The sequence below is a fragment of the Lactuca saligna genome, chromosome 9 (assembly GCF_052625555.1).
Source record: "Lactuca saligna cultivar CGN05327 chromosome 9, ASM5262555v1, whole genome shotgun sequence".
NCBI classification, from domain to species: domain Eukaryota; kingdom Viridiplantae; phylum Streptophyta; class Magnoliopsida; order Asterales; family Asteraceae; genus Lactuca; species Lactuca saligna.
In genome coordinates, this window is record NC_136425.1 from 102,311,727 (window position 1) to 102,337,825 (window position 26,099).

Sequence of the window (26,099 nt, forward strand, 5' to 3'; positions counted from 1 at the left end):
TCAAGCTGAAGTCATGGAACTGCGAGCTCGTCAAAGGGCTCATAAACGACACCTTCAAGAGGTGGTCCGTCAAATGAGAGACCTCAAGGTTCTCCCAAGGAATACTCATCGCCGTTAGATGATGTCTAGTGCATCATTATCTTTTGGGTTAAGGATTAGCCTTTAACATCTGTGCTCTAAGTAGCACATATCTGTAAAATATTCCTAACTTTCAGTACTCTAATTAGGAATCTAAGAACTGTCAAACTTTCCGTATGGTATGATGTAAGACCTACTGTTAGGTCAATTTTCATTGAACTCGTTACATTAGTAATACCAGTATTATTGACAACTACCTACTCTGTGGGAAGAATCTTTACATTTGGGTTTTCCTACACATCTTTCTAGTAATGATCTCAAACACTCATTCAATTGTTGGGCTATGGTTAGTTAGTCCATGTGTCATTCTCACATTACTTACAAATCGATTCTTGCCACTTTTCTCATCTTTATAAACTTATAGCTGAAAGATACCTCCTCGTAAATCTTCCCGGAATAACCCTACACCTACACCACCTCCACCACCTCCGGTCATCGATACAGTAGCCCTAAATGCTGTCGTAGCTGCAGCAGTGGCAACTGCCATGGCACAGTATCACTCTACTGATGCCAGCAGAGGTGGAACCCCGGTTAACTCCATTCCGGTTGAAACTCCTGTGCGCTCGAGAGAGTGCTCTTACAAGGATTTCACCAACTGCAAGTCGAAGTCCTTTCATGGGACCGGTGGAGTCATTGCTCTCTCGCAGTGGTTCAAGAAGACTGAATTAGTCTTCGAAATTTGTTCTTGCCCTGCTGTGAGCAAGGTCAAATATGCCGCATGCACCTTCGAAGGGAAGGCACTGACGTGGTGGAACGGCCACGTTAAATCTCTAACTCTCGTCGTGGCCAACGACATAGGCTGGGAAACGATGAAAGACCTCATGATTGAGGAATACTGCCCGAGGGGCGAGATCCAGAAACTAGACCAAGAGCTTTGGAGCCTGACCATGAAGTGCACCAACATTGTTGCTTACACTGCCCGTTTTAGCGAACTGGTGGCCCTCTGCCCTAATATGGTTCCCACTGAAGGGAAAAAGATTGAACGGTACATATGGGGGCTAGTGCCTCCGTATCAGGGGAATGTCCTATCATCAAACCCTGCTACCTTAGATAGTGCCAAGCGACTGGCACAGCGACTCATTGACCATGGTGTCAAAACCCCTGCAACCACAACAACCCTAGCCATCTCGGAACCTTCCAAACCCGCTGACAACAAGCGGAAGTTCTGGGATGACAAGAAGAGGCAGCGAGCTGCCAAGAAGCAGCAAATTGTGGCAATACATGCCGCGGTAACCCCTGCTGCTACTACTGCTCCGATGAAGCAGTATGCTGGAAGTTTGCCGAAGTGCAACAAATGAAACTTCCACCACAACGGCCCCTGCCGTGAAATGCAGTGCTCTAACTGCAACAGGAAAGGACACACCGTCCATTTCTGTAAATTCCCAGCACAACCGATCACACAAGTCCCCGGCTCCGGCGCGAGCCCAACCTGCTATGGATGTGGTGAAACAGGCCACTATAAGAGGGACTGCCCCAAAGCGAGAAATGCTGGAGGAGCAGGGAGGGTACTAGCTATAGGCCACGGGGAAGCAGTCGCTGACCCGACAGTGGTGACCGGTACGTTCCTCCTCGATAACTCCTATGCATGCATTCTGTTCGATAGTGGAGCGGAGCGAAGCTTCGTGAACCACAAATTTGCTCGCATGCTTAAACAACAACCACACGCACTTAAAGAACAATTCACAGTAGAAATGGCTAATGGAAAAACAGAAAACACCAGTAGCATATACTTAGGATGTATCCTAACCCTAGATAACCATTCATTCCCAATCGACCTCATGCCGGTCTCAATAAAAAGTTTCAACGTCATCATCGGCATGGATTGGTTGAGTCTTCATCGCGCCGACATCATGTGCTTCGAGAAAGCAGTCCGACTAAACCTTCCGTCTAACGAAACTCTTATAGTCTACGGCGACAAACCTGGTGCGAGTCTTTGCATTATATCAAGTATTCAAGCACAGAAATATATGCGCAAAGAATACCACGCATTCCTTGCTCACGTCGTCGACACGAACCTCGAAATGAAAGAACTAAAGAACATTCCAGTAGTGAGTGACTTCCCCGACATTTTCCCAGAAGAACTAACCGGATTACCTCCGCAACGACAAGTCGAGTTCAGAATCGACTTAGTCCCAGGAGCTACCCCAGTAGCCAAGTCGCCCTACCGCTTAGCACCAGCAGAGATGCAGGAATTATCTGGTCAACTTAACAAACTGCTCAGCAAGGGCTTCATAAGACCAAGCTTCTCACCTTGGGGAGCACCGATCTTGTTCGTTAAGAAGAAAGACGGATCATTCCGTATGTGTATCGACTACAGAGAACTCAACAAACTGACGGTCGAAAATCGTTACCCTCTACCTCGCATAGACGATCTATTTGACCAACTGCAAGGGGCGAACTATTTTTCCAAAATTGATCTAAGATCCGGATATCACCAGTTACGAGTGCTCGAGGAGGATGTGCCAAAGACAGCCTTCCGAACTCGTTACGGACACTACGAGTTCGTGGTGATGCCATTCGGATTGACCAATGCGCCAGCAGTTTTCATGGACCTGATGAACAGAGTATGCCGACCTTACTTGGATCAGTTCGTCATCGTTTTCATTGACGACATCCTGATCTACTCCCGAAGTAAGGAAGAGCATGGCGATCACCTGCGACAAGTTTTAGGAACTTTACGAACGGAGAAACTCTATGCGAAGTTCTCAAAGTGTGAATTTTGGATCCGAAGAGTCGAATTCTTAGGACACGTGGTAAGCGAAGAGGGAATCCACGTGGACCCATCCAAAATTAAAGCCATTGAGAACTGGTCAGCACCCAAGACGCCGACGGAAATTCGTCAATTTCTAGGTCTTGCTGGCTACTACCGCAGATTCATTCAGAACTTCTCCCGAATAGCGAAACCTCTTACAACCCTGACCCAGAAACGCGTGGCCTTTGAGTGGGAAGAGAAACAAGAGAGATCGTTCCAAACGCTCAAGCGAGCCTTGTGCACCGCGCCAATACTATCTCTCCCCGAAGGGATAGAAGACTTCGTAGTCTATTGCGATGCATCGAACCAAGGGCTCGGGTGTGTTCTGATGCAGCGAGGTAAGGTCATTGCCTACACCTCCAGACAGTTGAAGACACACGAAGTTAACTACACAACCCACGATCTTGAACTAGGAGCAATAGTGTTTGCTCTAAAGATCTGGAGACATTACTTGTATGGAACGAAAAGCACTATCTTTACCGACCACAAGAGTTTACAACACATATTCAATCAGAAGGAGCTCAACATGAGACAACGAAGATGGGTCGAGCTACTCAGTGATTACGAATGTGATATTCGTTATCATCTGGTTAAAGCCAACGTACTAATAGACGCCCTAAGTCGGAAGGAATATTCTGGTCGCAGAGTCAAGTCATTGTCAATAACCATCCATTCACACTTGTCTAATCAAATTCAGGCGGCCCAACTTGAAGCCATGAAACCTGAAAATGTGACGAGTGAATCCCTTAGAGGAATGGACAAGAATTTAGAAGCCAAGGGTGACGGAGCCTTATATTTCATGGACCGGATCTGGACACCGAAACACGGTGGTTTCCGAGACTTGGTCATGACCGAGGCACACAACACTCGGTATTCCGTCCACCCAGGTTCAGATAAGATGTATCTGGATCTTAAAAAGCTATACTGGTGGCCTAATATGAAAGCAGAGATTGCTACCTTCGTAAGTAAATGCCTTACTTGCGCAAAGGTTAAGGTCGAGTACCAGAAGCCCTCCGGTTTACTGCAGCAACCAGAGATTCCAGAATGGAAGTGGGAGCGGATTACTATGGATTTCATAACCAAGTTGCCCAAGACAACGGGTGGACTTGATACCATATGGGTCATCATTGATAGATTGACCAAGTCTGCACACTTCCTGCCTATCAAAGAAACCGACAAGATGGAGAAACTTACGAGAACATACATTAGGGAAATCGTACGGCTACATGGTGTGCCTATATCCATTATCTCCGATAGAGATAATAGGTTCACCTCAAGATTCTAGCAATCACTGTAACATTCCCTAGGAACAAGGCTGGACATGAGCACAGCCTACCATCCACAGACCGACGGACAGAGTGAGAGGACGATCCAGACTTTAGAAGATATGTTGCGTGCTTGTGTAATTGACTTTGGAAAAGCGTAGGATACCCATTTACCCCTCGTTGAATTTTCCAACAACAACAGTTATCACACGAGCATAAAGGCAGCACCGTTTGAAGCCCTCTAAGGCCGAAAGTACAGATCCCCTCTGTGCTAGGCTGAGGTGGGTGATACCCAATTAGCTAGGGGGCAAGCTTCTGGCATCACTCTCACTGGTCCGGAAATCATTCGCGAAACGACAGAGAAGATCGTTCAGATCCGTGAACGATTGAAGGCCTCTAGAGACCAACAAAAGAGCTACGCTGATAAACGTAGAAAACCTTTGGAATTTCAGGTAGGAGACCAAGTCCTTCTCAAAGTCTCACCCTGGAAGGGCATGATACGCTTCGGTAAGCGTGGGAAGCTTAATCCTAGGTACATAGGGCCTTTCGAAGTTCTCACAAGAGTCGTCCCTATAGCTTACAAACTCGATCTACCCGACACACTTCGTAACGTACATTCTACATTCCACGTATCTAACTTGAAAAAGTGTCTGTCCGACGAGACTCTCGTAATCCCACTCGACGAGATCGAGATCAACGAGAGCCTTAACTTCGTGGAAGAACCTGTAGAGATCATGGACCGTGAGGTCAAACAGATGAAACAAAGTTGTATCCCTATCGTGAAGGTTCGCTGGAACGCCAAGCGAGGACCAGAATTCACTTGGGAACGCGAGGATCAGATGAACCTGAAATACCCTCATCTTTTCGCTTAGTTATTTGTAACTTCTTATTTGCTAAAATTAGAGCGGGACGAAATTCCTTCTAACGGGGGGATGATGTGACAACCCAAAATTTCCACTTGTACAAACATTATCTATTCAATAGAAGCTAGTCCAGTTTCAGTGATTTTCAGACTTGTACGAACAAGTTTGTGTACATTAGGGTTTACGTTTCTGGATGTATCAGGAGAGTGGATGCTCCTGTATTTGTGAAACTTGAACATTTCAAGTTTCATAATGTTATAGTCCAACTTCAGGAATAAAAATATTTTCTGTCAAAATATTTTAGGACTATAAATAGATTTCTGAATTTAATTAATTCATTATTCACAATTCCAACTAGAGAAAAGTCATTTCTCTCTGACGGATCTTCGGGTTTTCATCCCGGATTGTGAGTCTACTTTCCTAAATGTGTTTTAATGCTTATTATATGCTTTACAACATTGTTTACATGTCTAAAATACAACATCCGAGAGCTTACGGCCCAAGAACGTTCTTTGGGTGTAAACTCCAAAACGAAGCCTAAAGGCTTCCTAGACCCGATTCCTTGTTACACAACTTGTTTAGGACATATTGTATGATCTATTAAGGCTAGAAATCATCCAAGATCATAATACTTTTGGAGTTTACGGCCCAAGAGTTTCTTGTACCGTAAACACCATTTCCAAGGGCCAAAGTGTGCCCCAATCACCCCTAAAGCTTAAGGACTTTACCCTCTAATGCTTGTAGTTAATTTGGACACCAAAACACTTCAAAATCATAGGGTTTTAGGAGTTTACGGCCAAGGAAGGATCATGGGTCGTAAACCCCTTTTTCAAGGGTTAAAGATGCCCTAAACACCCTTAAAGCCTCAAGACAATTACCCTTAAATACTTAGGACTTGAATGGGGAACAAATGACATCAAAATCACCCCTTAAAGGGAGTTTACGGCCAAGGAACACCTCTTGGGTCATAAACTCCAAGTAAAGGCACAAAGGTGTGCCTAATGTCCCCTTTAGCCTTAAGCAAAAACATGGAAGTTATCCTACATGTGCAAGGGCCTTAAATGAATTAAAACCAACACCCCATAGGAGTTTACGGCTGTAAACTCTAGGGGATATGGTCCTTTGGCCTTAAACTCCCCAAAGGAGCATTCCAAGGCCTTAAACTACTTCAAGGATTATTCCAACAAGGCTAGGCTTATTCTAGGATCAAGATAGCACTTCAAAACACCGAAAACCACCAAGTGAAGAGTTCACGACCGTAAACTCATGGGTTCACGGCCGTAAACTCCAAAGGGTAGGGTTTGTTGGGTGGTGAATTCATATACAAGGTCATTGGTGCACTAAACCCCTTTGGCCTTGTCCCGTATCAACTTAGATGCACCATTAGGACCTATAACACTTATATAAAGTGTTTACTTGCTCCTAAGTGTCTCAACTTACTTTGTTAAGTTATTATTTGGCTAATTAGTTATATATATGCTCATTATATGATAACTAGGCTCGAACGTGTGAACAAGTCTCCGTTTGCCACCTAGCACGGTACCCGATACATCAATCCAATCTACTCACCACAAGTGAGTTCATACCCCTTTAATCAACCTTTGAAATACTTTTAAATGTTTTAAATACTTTATGGGGGGATACAAGTTAAATACTTATAGTTATTGCATCAATCACATGTGATTACATTAATCACATGTGATTAATAACTAGAAAACCAATGATTTTATCACTGTTCAAACTGTTTATCAAACTGCTTTAATTCAAAATGTTTTACAAACTCTTTTACTTATCAAATGCTTTTATTTAAACTTCGTTTAACTACTTATAAATTGCATGCCCATATATGTATAGATATATAAGTAATGTTTAAAGGGCTTAGGAAGGCCATCTGCCCTATTTCCTTTTCGCGCACTGAGATGTGGTCTGGTGGGATTTCGGGTGACCATCTGAAGGTCGTTTCAATATTAGTTATATATCATATATACATGTATAGACATAAAAGTACTTCCATATTCATAATTATCAGTACATCAATAGCTAGTTACCATCGGGGTAACACAGTACATATACAATTATATTATAAACAGTACATTTACAACTATACTAGAAATAGTACATATACAATTATACTAGAAACAGTACATATACAACTATACTAGAAACAATACATATACAATTATACTGGAAACAGTACATATACAACTATACTAGAAACAGTACATATACAACTATACTAGAAACAGTACATATACAACTATACTAGAACGAGAAACATTACACATACATGAACACGTTAACAATTGTGATCCACTGTGTCGGAGCATGATTAAATGTCATGGCCCGAGTTGTAGCCAGAATTTTCTTGGAGGGAGAGCGTGAGTTTGCGTATAGATCTATACTGGATTGACTATCCTACACCTTGCTGCTAGCTATAGCCGGACCTGCAGGTCTGCGGGTGCCAAACGTCATTCCGTTATTACGACCATTCATTATGTCGTTGTTACCAGTCGATAGCATGGTGCAATTTATCACATTGTACCTTAATATAAATCCGGTTTAAGGTAGTTAGTACAACAGTAGTTCTTATAATACAAGACTACAGTACTACAATGATTTACCCATTACATATTTTAGTGATAACCTCAGTTGAACGTTAATGTACAAACTATATTTTATTAAAAGATAGTTACACTTGGGAAATTACACACATTTACATCAAACGAGCATACAAGACAGTTAAGCCTTGGTGGAATGCTACTTTAATAGAAAATATAGGTTTTTCTGAGAGATTCAAACTTTTACAAACAATTACAAACCTTTACATACATTTTACAAACTTATACTTGATACATGTTCAAACATTTTTGGATGACAAATACCGACACTAAAATACTTATGAACTCACCAGCTTAATGCTGATAAACTCTTTCAAAATAACTTGTATTCTCAGGTCATCAGTAGACAGGTACCGAGGCCAAATTTTGAGAAGATGGAGCGCATTCAAGACTCATCTTATTATTTTGATATACGTTTTTTTGGTGTCTATACTGTACAGAACACGCTTGTATTAAAATTATATATTTAATGCAATGGATGATGTTGTTTGCTTATTTACATTTACTGTGTTGTGATACTTTACATGACATCCTCCGCCCCAGAACGTTTTCACCGTTCTTGGTTTTGGGGTGTGACAAATTCCAAAAACGTTCCTTCAAAAGTTTTGTGGTATTTTCCTATCATCCCTAGATATAGAAGAATGCTTTCAATACCAGAAATTGCACATGACTTAACTTGGCATGCACAAGGTCAGGTCAATAATGGGAAGCTTACTCATCCTAGCGATATCCCTTCTTGGAAGCTTGTTGATAACACATGGAAAGAATTCAGACAAGAAAAAAGAAATCTTAGATTAGCTTTGTCTACTGATGATATCAATCCACACAAGTCTTTAAGTTCCAAGCATAGTTGTTGGCTAGTTATCCTAATAACATATAATCTACCCCCTTATTTCTGTATGTCAAGAAAAATCATGATGTTGACTTTGTTGATATCCGGGCCAAACCAACCTGGTAACAATATTGATGTCTACTTGGCACCATTGATAGAAGATCTAAAGCTCTTGTGGGAAACTGGTGTTGAGACTTTTGATTCTCATAAGAAAGAATACTTCAATTTAAGAGCAATACTACTTTGGACTATAAGTGATTTTCCCGCATATGGTAATCTTTCGGGGTGTGTTACCAAAGGTTATTATGCTTGTCCAATATGTTCAAAGAATACTTGTTCACAATGGTTGCCAAAGTCCAAAAAAGTATGCTTCCTTGGGCATAGAAGATTCCTACCACTTGAACATCCTTTTCGCAAAAGAAAAAAACATTTCAACAATCAACATCAGCACGATTTTATGCCACAACCATCATCAGGTGAAGATATTTATGACTATCTGGCGGGATTTGAGACTACATGGGGTAAGAAGATAAAGCCAAAGAAGGTAGGATCAAAGAAGATAAAGTTAAAGAAGATAAAGTCAAGGAAGGGAGCGTCAAAGAAGGAAACGCCAAAGAAGGAAAAGACAAAGAAGAAAAAAGAAAGTATCGACGAGAGTTCTAAATTTTGGCATAAAAAGTCGATTTTTTTTAGCTTGAATATTGGAAGAAGTTGCTTGTTTGCCATCAGTTAGATCTCATGCACATAGAAAAAAATGTGACCGGGAGTGTTTATGGGACAGCGTTGAATTTGCCTCACAAGACGAAGGATGGATTAAAAGCACGACAAGACTTGAAGCATTGGGCATCAAGACTGAATTACGACCTGAACCAAAAGGGGATCGACATTGGCTTCCGCCTGCCAAGTACACATTGAATTCCGCAGAGAAACATCTATTTTATGAAACCCTATCTAACATAAAAGTTCCTTATGGGTATTGCTCTAATTTCAAGAATCTCTTGTCGGATGATGTTTCAAAGATGAATGGTTTGAAGTCTAATGATTGTCATGTACTAATGCAACAACTTCTCCCTTTTGCAATCAAAGGGGTGTTAGATGTGAAGGTGCGGAGAATAATCCTAAGCCTGTGTCATTTTTTCAATGAGTTGTGTATTAAAGTTGTTGATGTTAGTAAGCTAGGCAAGTTGCAAAGTGACATCGTATTAACATTATGTTTGTTAGAGAAGTACTTTCCTCCTTCATTTTTCGATGTCATGACTCACTTGATGGTGCATTTAGTTAGAGAGGTGAGGTTGTGTGGCCCGGTTCATTTTAGGTGGATGTATCCATTTGAGAGATACATGAAAACACTTAAAGGGTATGTAAGAAATCATCATCGACCCGAGGGTTGCATTGCAGAGTGTTATGTGGCAGAGGAGGCCTTAGAATTTTGTTCAGACTACTTAAAAAACAAGAAATCACTTGGCAATCCTCATGAACGTGTTGATGAAAGAATCTGCAGTGGTAAGCCTTTATCAAAGGCTTCAATTGCTGTTGTAGATGCTCAGTTACTTGATCAAGCTCATCTTTATGTATTACGAAATACTGCTGTCGTGGAGCCGTATATAGAGTAAGAATTACATGAAACTGTATACTCTTATACCATTATCTATCATATAAAACATTCTTCTAACTTGTAATACATTTCAGGCAACATATGTTGGAATTGAAGGATATGAACCCTCGTCATGCTCACAAGAGTACATGGTTGCAGAGCCAACATAGTCGGACATCTATTAGTTGGTTTAAGAAAGAGGTTTGTTTTTAAAATAAGATTGTTAGAATTACAATATTTTTAATTATTTTTTTGAATTACATTAATTAGATATTTTTCTATTAGGTTGGAAAACGTTTGGCTAACGGGGAAGATATTTGTGATGATGTTCGTTGGTTGGCCAAAGGGCCTAATTTTGTTGTTACTAAATATAGCGGTTTTGCCATAAATGAGTATCATTTTCATACAACATCTCGAGATGAGTCTAGAACAACTCAATGCAGTGGAGTATCTTTAGTTGCACATACTATGCAGATTGCTAGTGCAAAAGACTCCAATCCTATGTATGGTGTTGTTACTTACTTCGACCGTATAAGGGAGATATGGGATCTTAATTATCGCATGTTTAGTATTCATGTATTCATGTGTGATTAGGTTGATAGTTGTGGAGTAAAAAAGGATGATTTAGGATTCACGGTAGTTAACTTTGATAGGCTTGGTCAGAAGTCTAAACCCTTCGTATTAGCTAGTCAAGTCAAACAGGTTTTTTATGTTCAAGATCAACAAGATGAGAATTTGCATGTTGTTGGACTCACACCTCATAGGATGTACAAGTATGGATCAAATGGTGAAACTGATGATATGTTGGAATTTGAAGTTACTTTTGATTTAACACAAGACTCCGCTTTATTAGACCTTGATGATGATTTTTTGTGTACGCGTCCGGATGGCGAGGGCATATTAGTTTAAATATTTTGTTTGCAGAATAATAAAGTTTTTGGTATGTTTTTATTTCAGATTTTGAATGTGATTAATTTTTTTCCAACTGCAACAAATAACAACGTACTTAATTTAATTTGAATCTTGTTGAAACAGGTTGTGTTTTTGTGACATGGAATCAGATTCAGCTTCTGATCATGATGAGGACTCCAAACAAAGAGGTCCGACAACAAAGAAAAAAGTTAATAAAGTGAAGCTTGTAATAACTTGCAATAAAAAAGGTGTCCCGGTTGGAAAGGAAGCCACAAAACTGTCGACTTGTGAGGGTTTGGTTGCAAGAACAATGGTTCCCATAACCTATGACTCGTGGATGGAAGTTAGTGAGGAAGTAAGGGAAGGGTTATGGCAATATGTTTTGGTAAGTCTCTATTTTCTTCCTGTTATTACCTTTGTTCAGATCTGTTTTGTCCCTGTTCAGATTTGTTTTCGAACCAACCTTTTTTTATGTTTCAGGAAAAGTTTGTAGTTGACCCAAAGAGCTGAAAGCAAACTCTCCAATCGATTGGGAAGAAGTGGAGAAACTTCAAACATTATCTATATGCCAAGTTCATTAAGAACCGAAGTAAAGATCCCAAGGCAAATCTATTCAAATCTCCGAAAGATTATCTTTTTATAAAGAAAAAAGATTGGAAAGTTTTTGTATCCCATAGAGTTACAAAGAAGTGGGAGGTTTGTTAAACTTTTCTTATATGCATTTGTAGTTACAATTTTAATGTTTATAGTTACAATTTTAATGTTTCTAATGCAGGAGAAAAGTATGAAAGCTAAAAATACCCGTGCACATCATAAATACAATCATCGTTTGAGCAGAAAAGGATATGCTGGACTCATTAATGACATTGTATGATTCCCACTGAATATTGATTATTTTATTTGTATATATTTATGTTAATTGATTTTGTTATTCTTGATAATTTAGATGCAAGAAACCGGCAAGATGGAAGAGGAGATTGATAGGACAGTGTTGTGGATAAAAGCAAGAGAGTTAAAGACATGAGGATACGATACATATGTGAAGATGATTGTTGATAAAATTGTAACTTTCATTAATTCCCAAATATATAAAAAAAGAAAATTTGTCCCATTTTATTTTTCTAACATTTGTCCCATTTTATTTTACAGGATGAGCTTTAGAAATCGGGAAGCTTTAGAGAGGTTACATGTGGAACACATGATGTGCTTACAGAGGCCTTGGGTACTCAGGAACAACGTGGGTGTGTACGAGGGATGGGTAAATTTATAACGCCACAACAATACTTTTATTTACCCAAGAATGTTAAGTATTACTTGGAGATTGAGAACGAGAGGGTGGATAAACGAATCAAAAAACTTGAAGATGACTTGGAGAAACTAAAAAGATTTGTACTTAATGTTTCTAAAGCTGCAAGTTGCCAAATAGGGGGCGTCATTGAAGATTTTGAAAAACAACCAGTACGAATCACTTGTAAGTCCTTGAAGACAATTATTAAAAATATATTTAAAGAATTTTCTTTTTCTGCAAACTAACATACTATATTTTGCAGGATAATTCATGTCTTCTTGCGGTTGAATTTGCTGCAAATGTAGTTGCTAAAGGAACCATAATGAAGTATAGTGCATCAGGTATTTTGAAATATATTTGCATTATTATTATTTATATATTTTCATTTTTTAGAAGATTGGATCTTAATTATTTTTTATGTTTATGTAACAGATGAAAACATTGAAGTTATGATTGAAACAATTTTGAAAGGAGAAGCTTTAATACCCTTTCCACTTGAAGAGGAGTTCATTGTGAAGGTCAAAGATGGACTGGGATACATACTGAGCTGGCCAAGACACTTAGTTATTCGATGCTCTAACCTGGTAATACTATTTGAACATATTTGCCCTTGGTTATCTTAATTTTTCTGATATTTCAGTGAGTTCTTTTTCAGCTTCAATTCAGTAAATGATGCCAGTTTCATTCTGTATTTTTGATTGCATTTGTAGGGAAAAGTGGTGGCGAAATCTGTGAAAAAGCATGCAACACCAGTGAAGAAAGCTGCAACACCAGTGAATGAAGATGTAACACCATTGAAGGAAGATGCAACACCTCCAAAAGAAGAAATAGGAAGTAATAAGAAAGAAAATGGGACAGGATAAATGGTTGATGGAGAAAAACAACCATGTGATATGGAAGAAGGGAATGATGTGGAAGAAGAGATTGGAATAGAAAGGAAGATTAAAAAGGAGAAACAAAATGTGACCGTGCAAAGAAGGTGGACCAGAGCACAGATGAAGACAAGGATAAGGATTGAGAAGAGTAGTATTTTGAAAATGACTGCAATGATGGCTGATCGACAAGCTACAAAGGTTGATTCTATAAGAGTGCAGAGTGAGAACGATCTTTTTGGGTACAATAGTTACACGTACTTAAATTGGGATGATTTTGAAGCAGTTCTTACAATGGATGAGCTAACCGGTGCCGTTATTGTGTCTTATATGATGTAAGTGCAAGAAATTTAATTTAAATAACAATGTGTCTTAAAACAAAATTTGTTTAATGAATTTAGTGTTTGTATGATAATAGGGTGTTGTTTAACAAATTGAAGTATGGCTCCCCAGAAAGTGACCATGGAATTTGCTTTATGAACCCGGCAGTAATCTCACCAAGTACGCGTAAAGTGAAATCTAAGAATATTGACGATGCAAGCAGAGGTTTAGTAGATCGGTTGTCTAAAAGAAAGGGCAATGACATCATCTTTATGCCCTACAATCCCGGGTATTGTTATTTGACATTTTATTTTGAAAATGACTACAATTATGTTATTTGACATTTTATTTTGTTTGTGGTTTTTGTAGAAGACATTGGGTATTAGGTGTACTAGACATGAAATCGAATACTTGCTATTATCTTGATTCCTTGAGCTCTGGCAATTTCAATATGCAGTTGAAGCAAATTGTTGATTCGTAAGTAATATAAATTATCAAAACACTTGATGTGAGTACAATAAACACATATTTGTTAATGTTTTTTTTATAGGGCAATGGTTCTGTACACTACACAAAGTGGATCCAACACAAGGGTTAAACTAAATTGAGTTAATGTTATGGTCAACACTTAATTCCTTATTGAAATTGTAGTTTTAACTTTATTTTTTGGATCAATTGAAATGATCATTTTATATGTAATTGTGTAGTGTCCAACTCAGTCCGGATCTACCGAATGTGGCTACCACATGCTAAGGTTCATGAAGGAGATAGTGGAAGAAGGAATTGAAGTGTTGGTCAAAGACAATGTAAGGATATAGCATTCTACTTTCATTACTATAATTTATGGCATCCTTACTGTTACAGAATATGTGCTTTCATTCATTTGAAAGTACAATGCTCTATTAAGAAAGACCAATTTACATTTTATGCTTAGTTGTTAAATATAGCAACTTACTGTTACAGAATATGTTAATATGCTATTTTTTATTAATAAAAACAATATGCAAATGTTTTCACAGATCGGGGATGGAAAAGCTGAGTACACAACTGCTGATATCGATGAGATACGTGAAGAATGGTCAACGTTTGTTACAGGATTCATTTATCGATGATATGTATGGTCTTTTGACAATGTATCCGCAAAACAATGTTATGGTTAACAGTGAAATGCTAGGTATGGTCTTTTGACATGTGTAATGCTAGGTAGTCTTTTGAGACACATGTACAATTTTTTGCTAACTTTTAGTAATGTTACTTAAGGTAACTTGACATGTAGTTACAACTCAGATACTTCAACATATAAGTAAAGTTGTTTGACGTTTAGATGAAAATGAATGTTTTGGTATATTTGTCATTTATTATGTGTATTCACATTGTAAATGTGTGTCGTAAATTCATGTCGTAAAGGCGCGTCGTAAAAACGAGAGACGTAAATTCATCTCTAGATGATGTTGTCTTTATGACATGGCCTTCCTTGACACGCATTGTGTATCATAAGCGCGCGTCGTCTCTCTTTATGACATGGCCTTCCTTGACGCGCATTGTGTATCATAAGCGCGTGTTGTAAATGTGCATCGTCTATAGACGACGCGCATTTGCGCGTCGTCTATCTTTATGAGATGGCCTTCCTTGACACGCATTTGCGCGTCGTCTGAGCCTTTTACGACGCGCAATGAGCGTCGTAAAAGGCCTTTTTTCTAGTAGTGTCTAGATGTTCAAGTCTCGTGAGGAATTGTTTGAGTGGACACCAAACAAAGCACGCTCTCTAGGATATGTCATTATCAACAAAAGATCAAAGGCATATGTCAACGACTTCGTGTATAAAGTCATATTTATGTGTGATCGTGGGGGTGAATATAAAGCTACTAACACGGTTAGAGCATCTGGAACCAGAAAGACTAATTGTAAGTTTGAACTGGAAGGAAAGTATTCAAAAGAACATAATAAATGGATGTTAAGGGTACTATGTGATGATCATAATCATCCGCCTGCACAACATATGGATGGTCATCCGTATGTAAGACAGTTATCTGTTGACGAGACTCATTTGGTGGAAGATCTAACAAGAAAGAACTTAGCGCCATGTGATATTTTTTCAACCTTAAAGACGCAAAACGAAAATAATGTATCGATAGTTCAAACAATATATAACGCACAACAAAAGATTCGTAGACGCGAGCAAGTAGGAAAAACTCCAATGCATGTTCTTATGTCCATTTTGCACACCAATAATTATTTGTATGAGCTTACTACAGGCGATTCAAATGAGTTGGAGAATCTATTTTTCGTCCATCCAACGTCTTGGAAGATATGGCGTGCATTTCCACATGTGCTGATGATAGATGCCGCTTACAAAATGAACAAATATAATAAGTCGCTTGTAGAAATTGTTGGTATGACCTCAACTCGGAAGACATTATCTGTAGGTTTTGCCTTTATACATAGAGAAAAGGAGGCCAACTATACTTGGGTGTTAAACTGTGCAAAGTCAATACTCAATAAGTGTATGCACCCACGTGTAATAATCACAGACAGAGAGTTGGCACTCATCAATGTATGTCAAACAGTGTTTCCGGATGCGGTACGGTTACTTTGTAGATGGCATATTGAGCAAAACATTTTAAAAATTTCCAGCAAGATTATCACATTGGATGATGACCATGACTCTTTTAGAATACTATGGAAATTACTAGTTGAGTCTCCAACATTGATGGCATACACGGAAAACTACAAACGACTACAATCAATGTTGATAAATTATCCACGTAAGTTTGTTTATTAACTATATTTCTAAATCATAACCTTCATATTATTGTTTATGTACTTATTTTGTTTATTTATTTTACTTCACAGGTGTTATGAAATACATAAATGATACGTGGTTAAACAAGTACAAGGAAATATTTGTGTCTTTTGGGTTGATCAACATCTCAATTTTGGAAACAACACGACCAATAGAGCGGAGAGTCAACATTCCAAGTTAAAGAAAATTTTAAACTCTTCAAACTCTAATCTTGATAAATTCGTACAACGGATTAATCAAGTCGTGCAATCACAACTTACGTCGATCTACGAAAGCTTTGAAAATAGCTTGACTGTTCGCTACAATCACCACAACTTATCATGTTTCCAATTGTTGCGGGGCCATGTTTCAAACGAAGCTTTAGACATAATATTAGGAGAGGTTCAAAGTTTGGTTGATTTAATGTTAGACTCCTCAAATTTTGGTTGCAAACTACATAACAGTTATGGGTGTTTTCGAGAGGTCCCGAAGAGTTTCAACCCCATCGAGCCATTATGTTGGTACTTGTAAACAGTATTCATTATATGTCAGTGTTTTTGAAAGGAAATTACCCAATGCCTCCTACCACAGCATATTGGAATGCCCATAGAAGTTTGTCTGCATCTACATGGCAAACTATGTATTGGCCGCGTTTTGATTTATACAATCAACTTTGATCTCGTACTTCTGAAACACATTGGATACATATTAAAGACTAAGTGCGAATGTATTTGAACCTTTTTATTAATTTTTGCATCAAATATTATTTTATATTTGAACTTTTTTATTATTTGTTGCGTTAAAATATTATTTTATTATTGTTGTGTCTTGTTTTAACTTTTTTTTTAAAATTGAATAAAAAATATTTACATATATTTTATAAAAAAAGTATTATAAATCATATATTTAATAAATGAAATAAATAATATTTTAGTAAAATAATATTACATCTAGGATAATATATTTTATAGTAAGCTCATACAAATGAGTTGTATATATTATTATTATTATTATTATTATTATTATTATTATTATTATTATATATATATATTGTAAGCTTAATAAAAATGAAAGTACTAGAATTGAAATAAAAATAATATCTTAAAAAACTATTAATAATAATTATGTAATCATAACTTAATTAGTAATGATGAGTAAAGAAAAGTAAAATGATTAGTAAAAATAATTAAAGGGTCATGTAAATGGTTTGGGATAGGCTTTGCATGTGATTTGTTTTGGTTATATGTCTCTAATTGCACTTTTATGTCGGTTTGTATTTTGTATTGTTCACGACCGTAAACACGTTTACGGTCATAAACGTGTTTACGGCAGCAAACTATGTTTATAGTCCTGGCAAGTATAAATAGTCTAGGAGTTGGTCTTTTGGAGGGTTCGGTGCCATAGAGTTTATGGCTAGTCATTGAGTTGTACCTGACGGTTCTAGTGTTTAATCGTGTGCAAGCTCAATTCATTCATCTTTTTGTTGTTATTCTCGTCTTGTGATTGTTTGATTACTAGTGAAAGATCCGGATTCGGACCTAACAATTGGTATCATAGCGTAAACTGGTATCATAAATCATTCGATCGAGATATTGAGTGTTCAAGCTGTTATTCTCACTGTTTGATCATTAAATTTTACGTTCTAGGCATTGAAGGAACTGATTTTATCTGAAAACTCGAGTTTTGAAGGTTATTTGAGAGTTTACTGCCAACCATAAACTCAGTTTACTGTCGTAAAAGGATATATTCAAAAACCGTAATCTCTTAATATTCAAGCACCGTAAACAGGATTAAAGAACAACAAACACATAAATCGTAAACTCCATAAACCGTGAACTTATACCGTAAATTCAGTTTACGGTCGAAATCATATCAATCGTAAACTCTCTTTACAACCGTAAACATTTTATTTTTCTAGATTAACCGTAAACCTTTTTGGAACTTCAAATCACTTCAATTTCAAATGGAATCTCAAAGTCAAACTCAATTTCAAGAACTTGATGCTGTTATGGGCACGACTACTCGTATTCCAAGGTTGATGTCTGCTGAAGGTTTTCCCGAGTGGAAGTATAGGATAGAAAAATACATTAAGATGAAAGATTTCAAGATCTGGAGAAGCATTCTTAGAGATCCTGTCAGAATCACTATGAATATTGGAGGTCAATTGGTTGACAAATCTATTGACAATTATACTGATGAGGATTTTGAGTTCATTGAAGAACAGGAAAGAGCCTTAGCCACCTTAACGTATTATCCCCTGATATTGCTCAAGGTTTTATGGGAAGCACTTATTGAGGTCTATGAGGGCAATGAAGATATGAAAGAGAGTCGGCAGGACATGCTGAGACAGAAATTCAACATGTTCAACTACATTCCAGGAGAGACACTTGAAGCTCAATTGCAAAGATTCACTGCACTCACAACTGACATGAATATTTCAGGGATTTTCTTGACCAAGTCAGAAATCAACAAGAAACTTCTGAATGCTCTACCTAGGTCATGGGATATGAATGTTGTTGTGATTAAGAAAACCAAGGATTTGAGTCGTCTCTCTCTTGCAAAATTCATGGCGGTTATCAAGGCATGTGACATTGATGACAAACAGAGAGAAATCAACCATGTGAATTATTATTCTACTGCAAATCTTAGAGTTTCATCCAATAATGCTCTATCATCTTACATGAGTCCCTCAGGTCAATCTTTTGCAGTTCAACAACCTCATATTCAAACTTTCAATTATGTACCATCCATCCCTCACCATCAAACTCAAAATGTGTCATTCACCATCCCTCAACCCATTTCTGCTCCCAATGTGTCAGTTAAAGCCTCTACTTCGAACTCCAAAGAATCTGATGAAAATCTGGCTCTAGCTGTTGGGCTAGTCAGCTGTTATAATGCCTTTGTAGCTGGAGATCTTCCACCTCAGCTATCATTTGCTGATTTGGACCAAATACATCCTGAAGATGTAGAGGAAATGGACATTACATGGCAAATTGCCATGGCTATTTTCAGAGCCAAACAATTCGCCAAGAAAACCGAGAAAAACAATTGGGCCATGAATGTTGACAAGAAGGTGGGATTCAATAAAATAATGCTAAGATGTTTCAACTGCCACGAGTAAGGTCATTTTGCTCATGATTTCCCGAAACCAGATCGCAGAATCAACAAGAACAGGCAGATGGTTGCAGTAGGAAACAACCGTGCAGGAGCTACATCTAGTGGAGAAACAGCTATGGTTGCACAATCATTTGACTGGGAGGACCAAATTCAAGCCTTGAATATCTCAGGGCCAGAAAATGCTCATCTAGCTCAAATTGGTGATACTTCTTCAAAGAATGCTGATGCAGATTCCAAAGCAGAGATGATGGAATTACAGCTTGCCCTAATGGTATCTACCTCTTCCGAGCCCAAGAAAAGTGAGATAAATCTACCATCTTGTTCTTTTGCTTGTAAAGAATATGCTACACTTCTTTGTGATGAAATACAAGTCTTACGTAGGCAAGTAGAGGACCTTAGGTATGAGGGCTATCAACTTAGGAAAGGACAAAAATCTCTTAAGGCCCAACTAGAAGCTAAAATAAAGGATTTTAGAAAAATTCAATCAGAATACAGTGAAAAATGTGAACTGTATGATTATGTTAAAAGACAATTTGATGCAGTAACCAAAGAACTTGATGCTTTGAAAATTAAGAATGATGAAATAGATGTTTGTTTCAAAAATTACACTGCATCAAGTAAGACAGTTGAGTCCTTGTGTGAAACCCAATTAAAATTCAAAAAAAATCAAAACAAGGGTCTAGGGTATGATTGTGTTCCTCCACCTTTCAATCATAGCTACACATCCATCCCTATGACACAGGACGAAACTGACAAGGAGTGACATCTTCGATATGGCAAACCAGCCAGTTTTGTTTCAAGAGGTTTTATTAACATTGAAAATACTAATGTTTCTACTTCCTCTGCAGATCAACCATTAGATCAGGGAAAGCGCTAAGCTGTAGAACCTAATTTTGTTTTTAAACCTGATGTTTCTGTCATGAATAATTTTGATTGTGTTTCTGATGTTAAGACTGAAAATGTTTCTTGTGTTGGCTCATCATCTGATACTGTTGAATATAACTTTTTCGATATGTTTGATGAATTGTTTGGTAATTCTGATGCTTGTGATTCTCATGAGGATTCATCAACTCCACAAGTCAAATCGAATGAGGCACCCTCACTTATTTCTCAATCTAATTCTCATGCATATTCTTCTGAGAAGAGTAAGAGTGTCTATAAAGAAAATAAATCTGAAACATGCAATACAAGTTCAAATAATAAACATATTTGTTTTAATTGTGGTGTTGGTGGTCACATAGCTAGGAATTGTCAAAATAGGATCTTTGTAAACTATCTGTTACCAAGAGGGGAGAATGACTCTCGAGGAAGGTCTTTAATTAGAAAATCCTCAAGAACTCGTTCTCGAAATAATGATCAGAAATATAATAAAAAAAAAAAGGGCTGGTCTTCAAAAAAAATAAAAAGGTTTTTACTGACAAAACTCAAAACAGTTTGCCAAAACCGAACAAGGCTCCGCCAAGATCGGTTTCGTCAAAAAGAAATTCTAGATCTTCTACTAGTTTTGGTAGAACATCTAGAAGGTTTGTGCAAACTCCTGTGAATTCTATTTCAAAACCACCAAAGACTGTTGTAAAACCTAAACTTCAATGGAAGCCCAAATCACTTTCTAATTCATCGTTACCACCCTCTGAAGTGATTAGGAATGAAGATCCTAATTTGCAAATTTTAAAATCTAAATCAGAAAAGGTGAAAAGGAAACCCAGGACAGTGATGACCTGGGTTCCTAAATCTAAATGATTCCGCTCATTTTGCAGGGACAGTTGCGGAGGAATGTCGTTCATCCTTGGTACGTCGACAACGGCTGCTCCCGGCATATGATTGGAGACATCTCCCAATTTAGCGAAATTTAATCTTTTAACGGGGGTTATGTTTCCTTTGCGGGCGGAGATGGTGGAAAGATCACACAATGTGGAACTGTTACGAATGGAGTGCTGAGCTTCGAAAATGTCAACTATGCTCTCGAGTTAAAGCATAGTTTGTTGAGCGTTTCTCAGATATGTGACAAAGGCTACTCAAATCATTTTACTGATAAACAGTGTATGATTCTCAAGCCTGGCATTGTCATCCCAGAAGAGTGGATTCTAGTCAAATCTAAACGGGATGGGAATGCTTATATCATCGATATGAACAAAAATTTCCCTGAACAGTCACTTGTCTTTTCTCAAAGGTCTCCGAACACAATGCAATGTTGTGGCATCAAACACTAGGTCATGCTAACGCGAAAAACCTGAATCGTCTTGCAAAAAATGAGATGGTCCGAGGCCTTCCTGTCAGAGACTTTATCACGTTTGAAAATTGTGTTTCCTATGCTCAAGGCAAACATCATCGGAAACCACACCTACCCAAGCAAGTCAATTCCATAAGTCAAGTGCTCCAATTGTTACACATGGACTTATTTGGACCGGTAAACGTCCTGAGCATTAACCGAAGCTCATACTGTCTCGTTGTGATCGATGATTTCTCTCAATTTACGTGGGTCTTCTTCTTATCCAACAAAGCAAGGGTTGCTAATCTAATAAAGAAGTTCGTGGTGATGATTGAGAAGCAGACCAACAATCAAGTGAAGGCGCTTCGCACTAACAATGGAACTGAATTTAAGAATTCGATTCTTGACCATTTTTGTATATAAAAGGGGATAGTGCGTCAATATAGCTCTGCTCACATGCCTCAACAAAACGGTGTTGCTGAAAGGAGAAATAGAACGTTGAAAGACGCCGCAAGGATGATGCTGTGTGATTCCAAACTACATGTTTTCTTTTGGGCCGAGGCGATTAACACTACTTGCTACGTGCAGAACCATGTTCTAATTAACAAAGCACATATGAAGACTCCGTATGAAATTCTTTATGGATACAAGCCTTCTGCCAGCCATTTCCGTGTATTTGGCTGTCCTTGCACCCTTCTTCACTTAGATTCCAACCCTAAATTTAATGCCAAAGCTGATGACTGTTATTTTGTGGGGTATGACGCGTGCACCGCGTATAGAGTTTACAACAAGAGGACGAAGCGGATCGTTGAATCCTATGACGTGCGCTGGCTGGAGGAGAATGAAACAGATGCTCGAGTGGGTCCCGACTGGTTATTTGATTACACATCTCTTTTCAAATCATTTAATGTGTCTTCAGATAGCTCAAGTGGATCCTCCTCTGGTTCGAAGATTATGTACGAAGACGAAGAAGTTGTCTACATACCCCCATTGATTGAGGGGGAGTTCTCTATTACACGTGATGAAGAGTCCTCTTCTACACCTGAAGGGGAGCCATCAGATCAACCATCTAGTCCAAAGTCTAAAGTTCAAGATGGAACTCCTGATGCTGATGCTACACCTCTTACCCCTATTGAAAGAGAGTTCATGTCTAGAGATACTTCCACTGCAACTTCAACTTTTATGGAACTACTCTTTCCTGAAGAAATTGCAAATGAGTTTGTTGCAGAGTCATCAAATAGGACTCAATCAGCAGATGATGGAGGTTTCAACATTCACACTCTTCCTTTCTCTTAATGATATCAGCCAAGACATACCCTCCAGAATCCTACGCGTTCACCCAATCGAAAATGTCATTGGCCAGCTGGGAGATGGAGTTAATGTTGGATTAATGTCTAAGTCAGTAACCATATTTGGTATATACTTGACCCGAGTGTGCATGGTCCTTTTGGGTTGCCTTCACCAAAGCAACTTGACAAGGTAATTTGATATGAGAGAGGAGATATTATGATTTATTAATATATTATAAGAATAATATATTAAAGGAGAAATCATATTTATTTAATTAGTATTAGTCATAAATTAATTAGGAATTAATTTGGTGACTAAAAGAGATTAATTAAATAAAGGGGTATAAACTGTCAAATGTGTGATAGTTGAGTTTTGGGCTAGGAAACCTAATGGACTAAGGGGGAACGAAATTATGATGAAGGATCATCATATTTTCGTCCAAGGCCTCATTCCATAAGGTTTCTTGGGCTGCTTGGTGGCTAAGCTGTCCATTAGGGTTTAGACTAAAACCCTAGCACCCTATAGTATAAATACATGCCCTATGCTTCAATTTGAGGCCACTTGATTCCAAGGGAACCCTAGGGCCGAAATTAGCATCATTCCCTTCTCTCTCTTAGTTGCCTTCTTGCTTCAATGTGTTTGTGAGCCATTAGAGGCACTACAATTGTGGTGCTTGCTTTCAAGAGTTCAAGAGAGTTCAAGAGATCAAGGAAACGAGTTGTTATTACTATATAACAACAAATGTATGTCTACTACACTTCTATGTAATTTTCGAAAATTATAGAAGCATGCCAGGGTTTATTTTGTGTTCATAAAGTTGTATGTCTTGGTGATTTTCGCAAATTAGGGTTGCAAAACCCTAGTTGGCGATTTTTTGATAGGGTTCTTAAAACCTTTTTGCCTAGCCTCCAAATTTCAAAATTAGGGTTAAGAAACCCTAGGGATTTCGAAAATCCCTTGCCCCAAGATAAGATCCCAAGATTTTAGGGATTTGGATATTGCTATCTTTGTGATTATCAATTTAATTGTTTAAACTAGATAATTGAAGATTTTGTATTATCCTTTCCATATATTTAAAAATCTAGGGGATAAAAGGATTAAATAAATTAATAGTTTGATTTTATGATAAACCTTAAAGATTTAATAGTTCAAATTAATTGCTTGATTTTGATAATTATTAAATCAAAGTATTTTTTGGTGTTTAAAATTTTTAAATTAAATAGCCTTAATTTTCGAAAATTTTAATACACATTAAGATACTAGTATTTTGAAATGCTTTAAAATACACCCTTATACAATTATGATATTATAAGATTAATTATTATATATGTATAAGAATAAGCTAGTCTTATCGCTAGTAGGCCTCATTCACGAAGCCGGTCTATAAGGTGGGTATAAGGTTGCTGCCTATAAAATGGCGCTTAATGGATGTACACTCACATCTACCGCTTGCTTGACTGGTGGAGGGTCGTTAGCCGAACGGATAGGATAGGGCACTTAATTCCTCATTAAAAGTATAATGAAAATATTAAAGTAACTACATTGTTTTACAAATTCCCACTCTTAGTTACTTTAGGGTAAAATGTGAAAATGATGCTAATCCATGGAATTACACTTCGTACCCATGTCAAACATTGATGGAGCGCGTGTGGTTAACCGGCACATCAATTTGGGGATGACATTGGTAGCGAAGGGTGACTCGATGTTTGTCATAGATCAATGGAGCGTGTGTGGTTCACCGGCACATTGATTAGGTGCTAAAGACATTGAGTGCACCGCGTTGATTCGCATGGTTATTCACAAATTTGTTTGCGATCCTCGGCATCCCAGTCGCAAATTTGAAATGCATATCGAGATTTAAACATGCCATTGAAAAGTTCAATGAATCTCAAAGATCTAGGAGTTTTCAATACATTTAAAACCTAAATTGCCGTTTCGTTTTTCATGATGAGAATTAGTGAATCGTCATTCACTTACCTTCAAATTATTTACTTTTAGAGTACGGCATCCCTTTCTAAGTTGTAAATAATGTTGTTGGATCCTAGCCCTAATTACTCATTTGGGTGTTTAATTAGGGATTCATTTCTAATCAAACTTTGTTCCTTTTTAGATGTCTACAAACAACAACAACAACAACGCTTCTGGGTCATTCTCGTTGATGAACTTGTGTCAGAAAGTGACATTTGATGGTTCAAACTTCAACGAGTGGATGAGGTATATCCGCATGATCACACGCTACGAGGACAAAGAATATGTCCTCGATGAAAAGCTTGAGAAGATCATCCCAGATGTTGCTACTCCTGAGGAATTGGCCGCCTTTGAGGCCCACAAGCGTGATGCCATGAAAGTTCACTGCATCATGTTGGCCACCATGAACCCCGAACTCCAAAAGTCCTATGAGGACATGTATCCATATGAAATGCATCAGGATTTGCTGGAAAGGTATCACCAGAGCGCGAGGCAAGAGCGCTATGAGATCATTACTACCATGATCACCGCTAAGATGGGGAGTGGAGAATCCCTAACCTCTCATTTGCAGAAAATGCAGAGGTATGTTGATCGTCTTCTCAAACTTAATGTTAAGTTTGATGAGGATTTGGCTATCGACATAATCCTCCACTCCTTGCCCTCCTGCTACAATCAGTTTAGGATGACCTACCATATGAACAAAGAGGAGGTCTCCTTGAGCAAGCTCCAAGGACTCTTGAGGACTGCTCAGAGCAACCTCAAAGACAAATCCGTTGCACCGTCCCCTGCTGTGGCCGCTTCTGTGATGGCGATAGGTCAAGGAAAGGGTAAAAAGAGGAAGGCTCCATGTAAGAGCCACCATAAGGGGAAACCCCGTGATGGTTCGTCCTCAAGTGGGACCAAAGTAGGCCCCGCTAAACCCTCTTCCGATCCTAAAGAAGCAGAGTGCTTCTATTGCCACCAAAAGGGCCACTGGAAGCGAAGCTGCCCACAATATCTGCAGGACATAAGAGATGGGAAGATCAATCCCACATTTGCAGGTATGTATTCTATTAAATCTAATAACTCATCATTTGCTACTTCATGGGTTCTTGATACAGGATGTGGTTACCACATTTGTTCTGATTTGCAGGGCCTAAAAAGAAGTAGGGAAATGGAGCATGGGAAGATGAACCTGATTATGGGAAACAGAAGATCGTCGCCTGTGACCAAAGTCGGTGCTTATTCTTTAGTGTTGAGTAATGGGTTAGGAATAGATTTAAAGAATTGATGTTATTC

The 26,099-nt window shown here is 38.2% G+C and overlaps 2 protein-coding genes across 2 annotated transcripts; both read left to right on the forward strand.

Annotated features, from left to right (window-relative positions):
- Window positions 1-13,125: 13,125 nt before the first annotated feature.
- LOC145016617 (uncharacterized) lies at window positions 13,126-14,567 on the forward strand. The gene is made up of 6 exons (XM_078974874.1): window positions 13,126-13,469; window positions 13,553-13,744; window positions 13,825-13,932; window positions 14,006-14,048; window positions 14,163-14,261; window positions 14,475-14,567. Exons 1-6 carry the CDS (start codon window positions 13,126-13,128, stop codon window positions 14,565-14,567), a joined length of 879 nt encoding a protein of 292 aa, XP_078831000.1.
- Window positions 14,568-15,166: 599 nt separating this feature from the next.
- On the forward strand, window positions 15,167-16,439 carry LOC145016619 (protein FAR-RED ELONGATED HYPOCOTYL 3-like). Its single transcript, XM_078974875.1, has 2 exons — window positions 15,167-16,220; window positions 16,309-16,439. Exons 1-2 carry the CDS (start codon window positions 15,167-15,169, stop codon window positions 16,437-16,439), a joined length of 1,185 nt encoding a protein of 394 aa, XP_078831001.1.
- The last annotated feature ends 9,660 nt before the right edge of the window (window positions 16,440-26,099 follow it).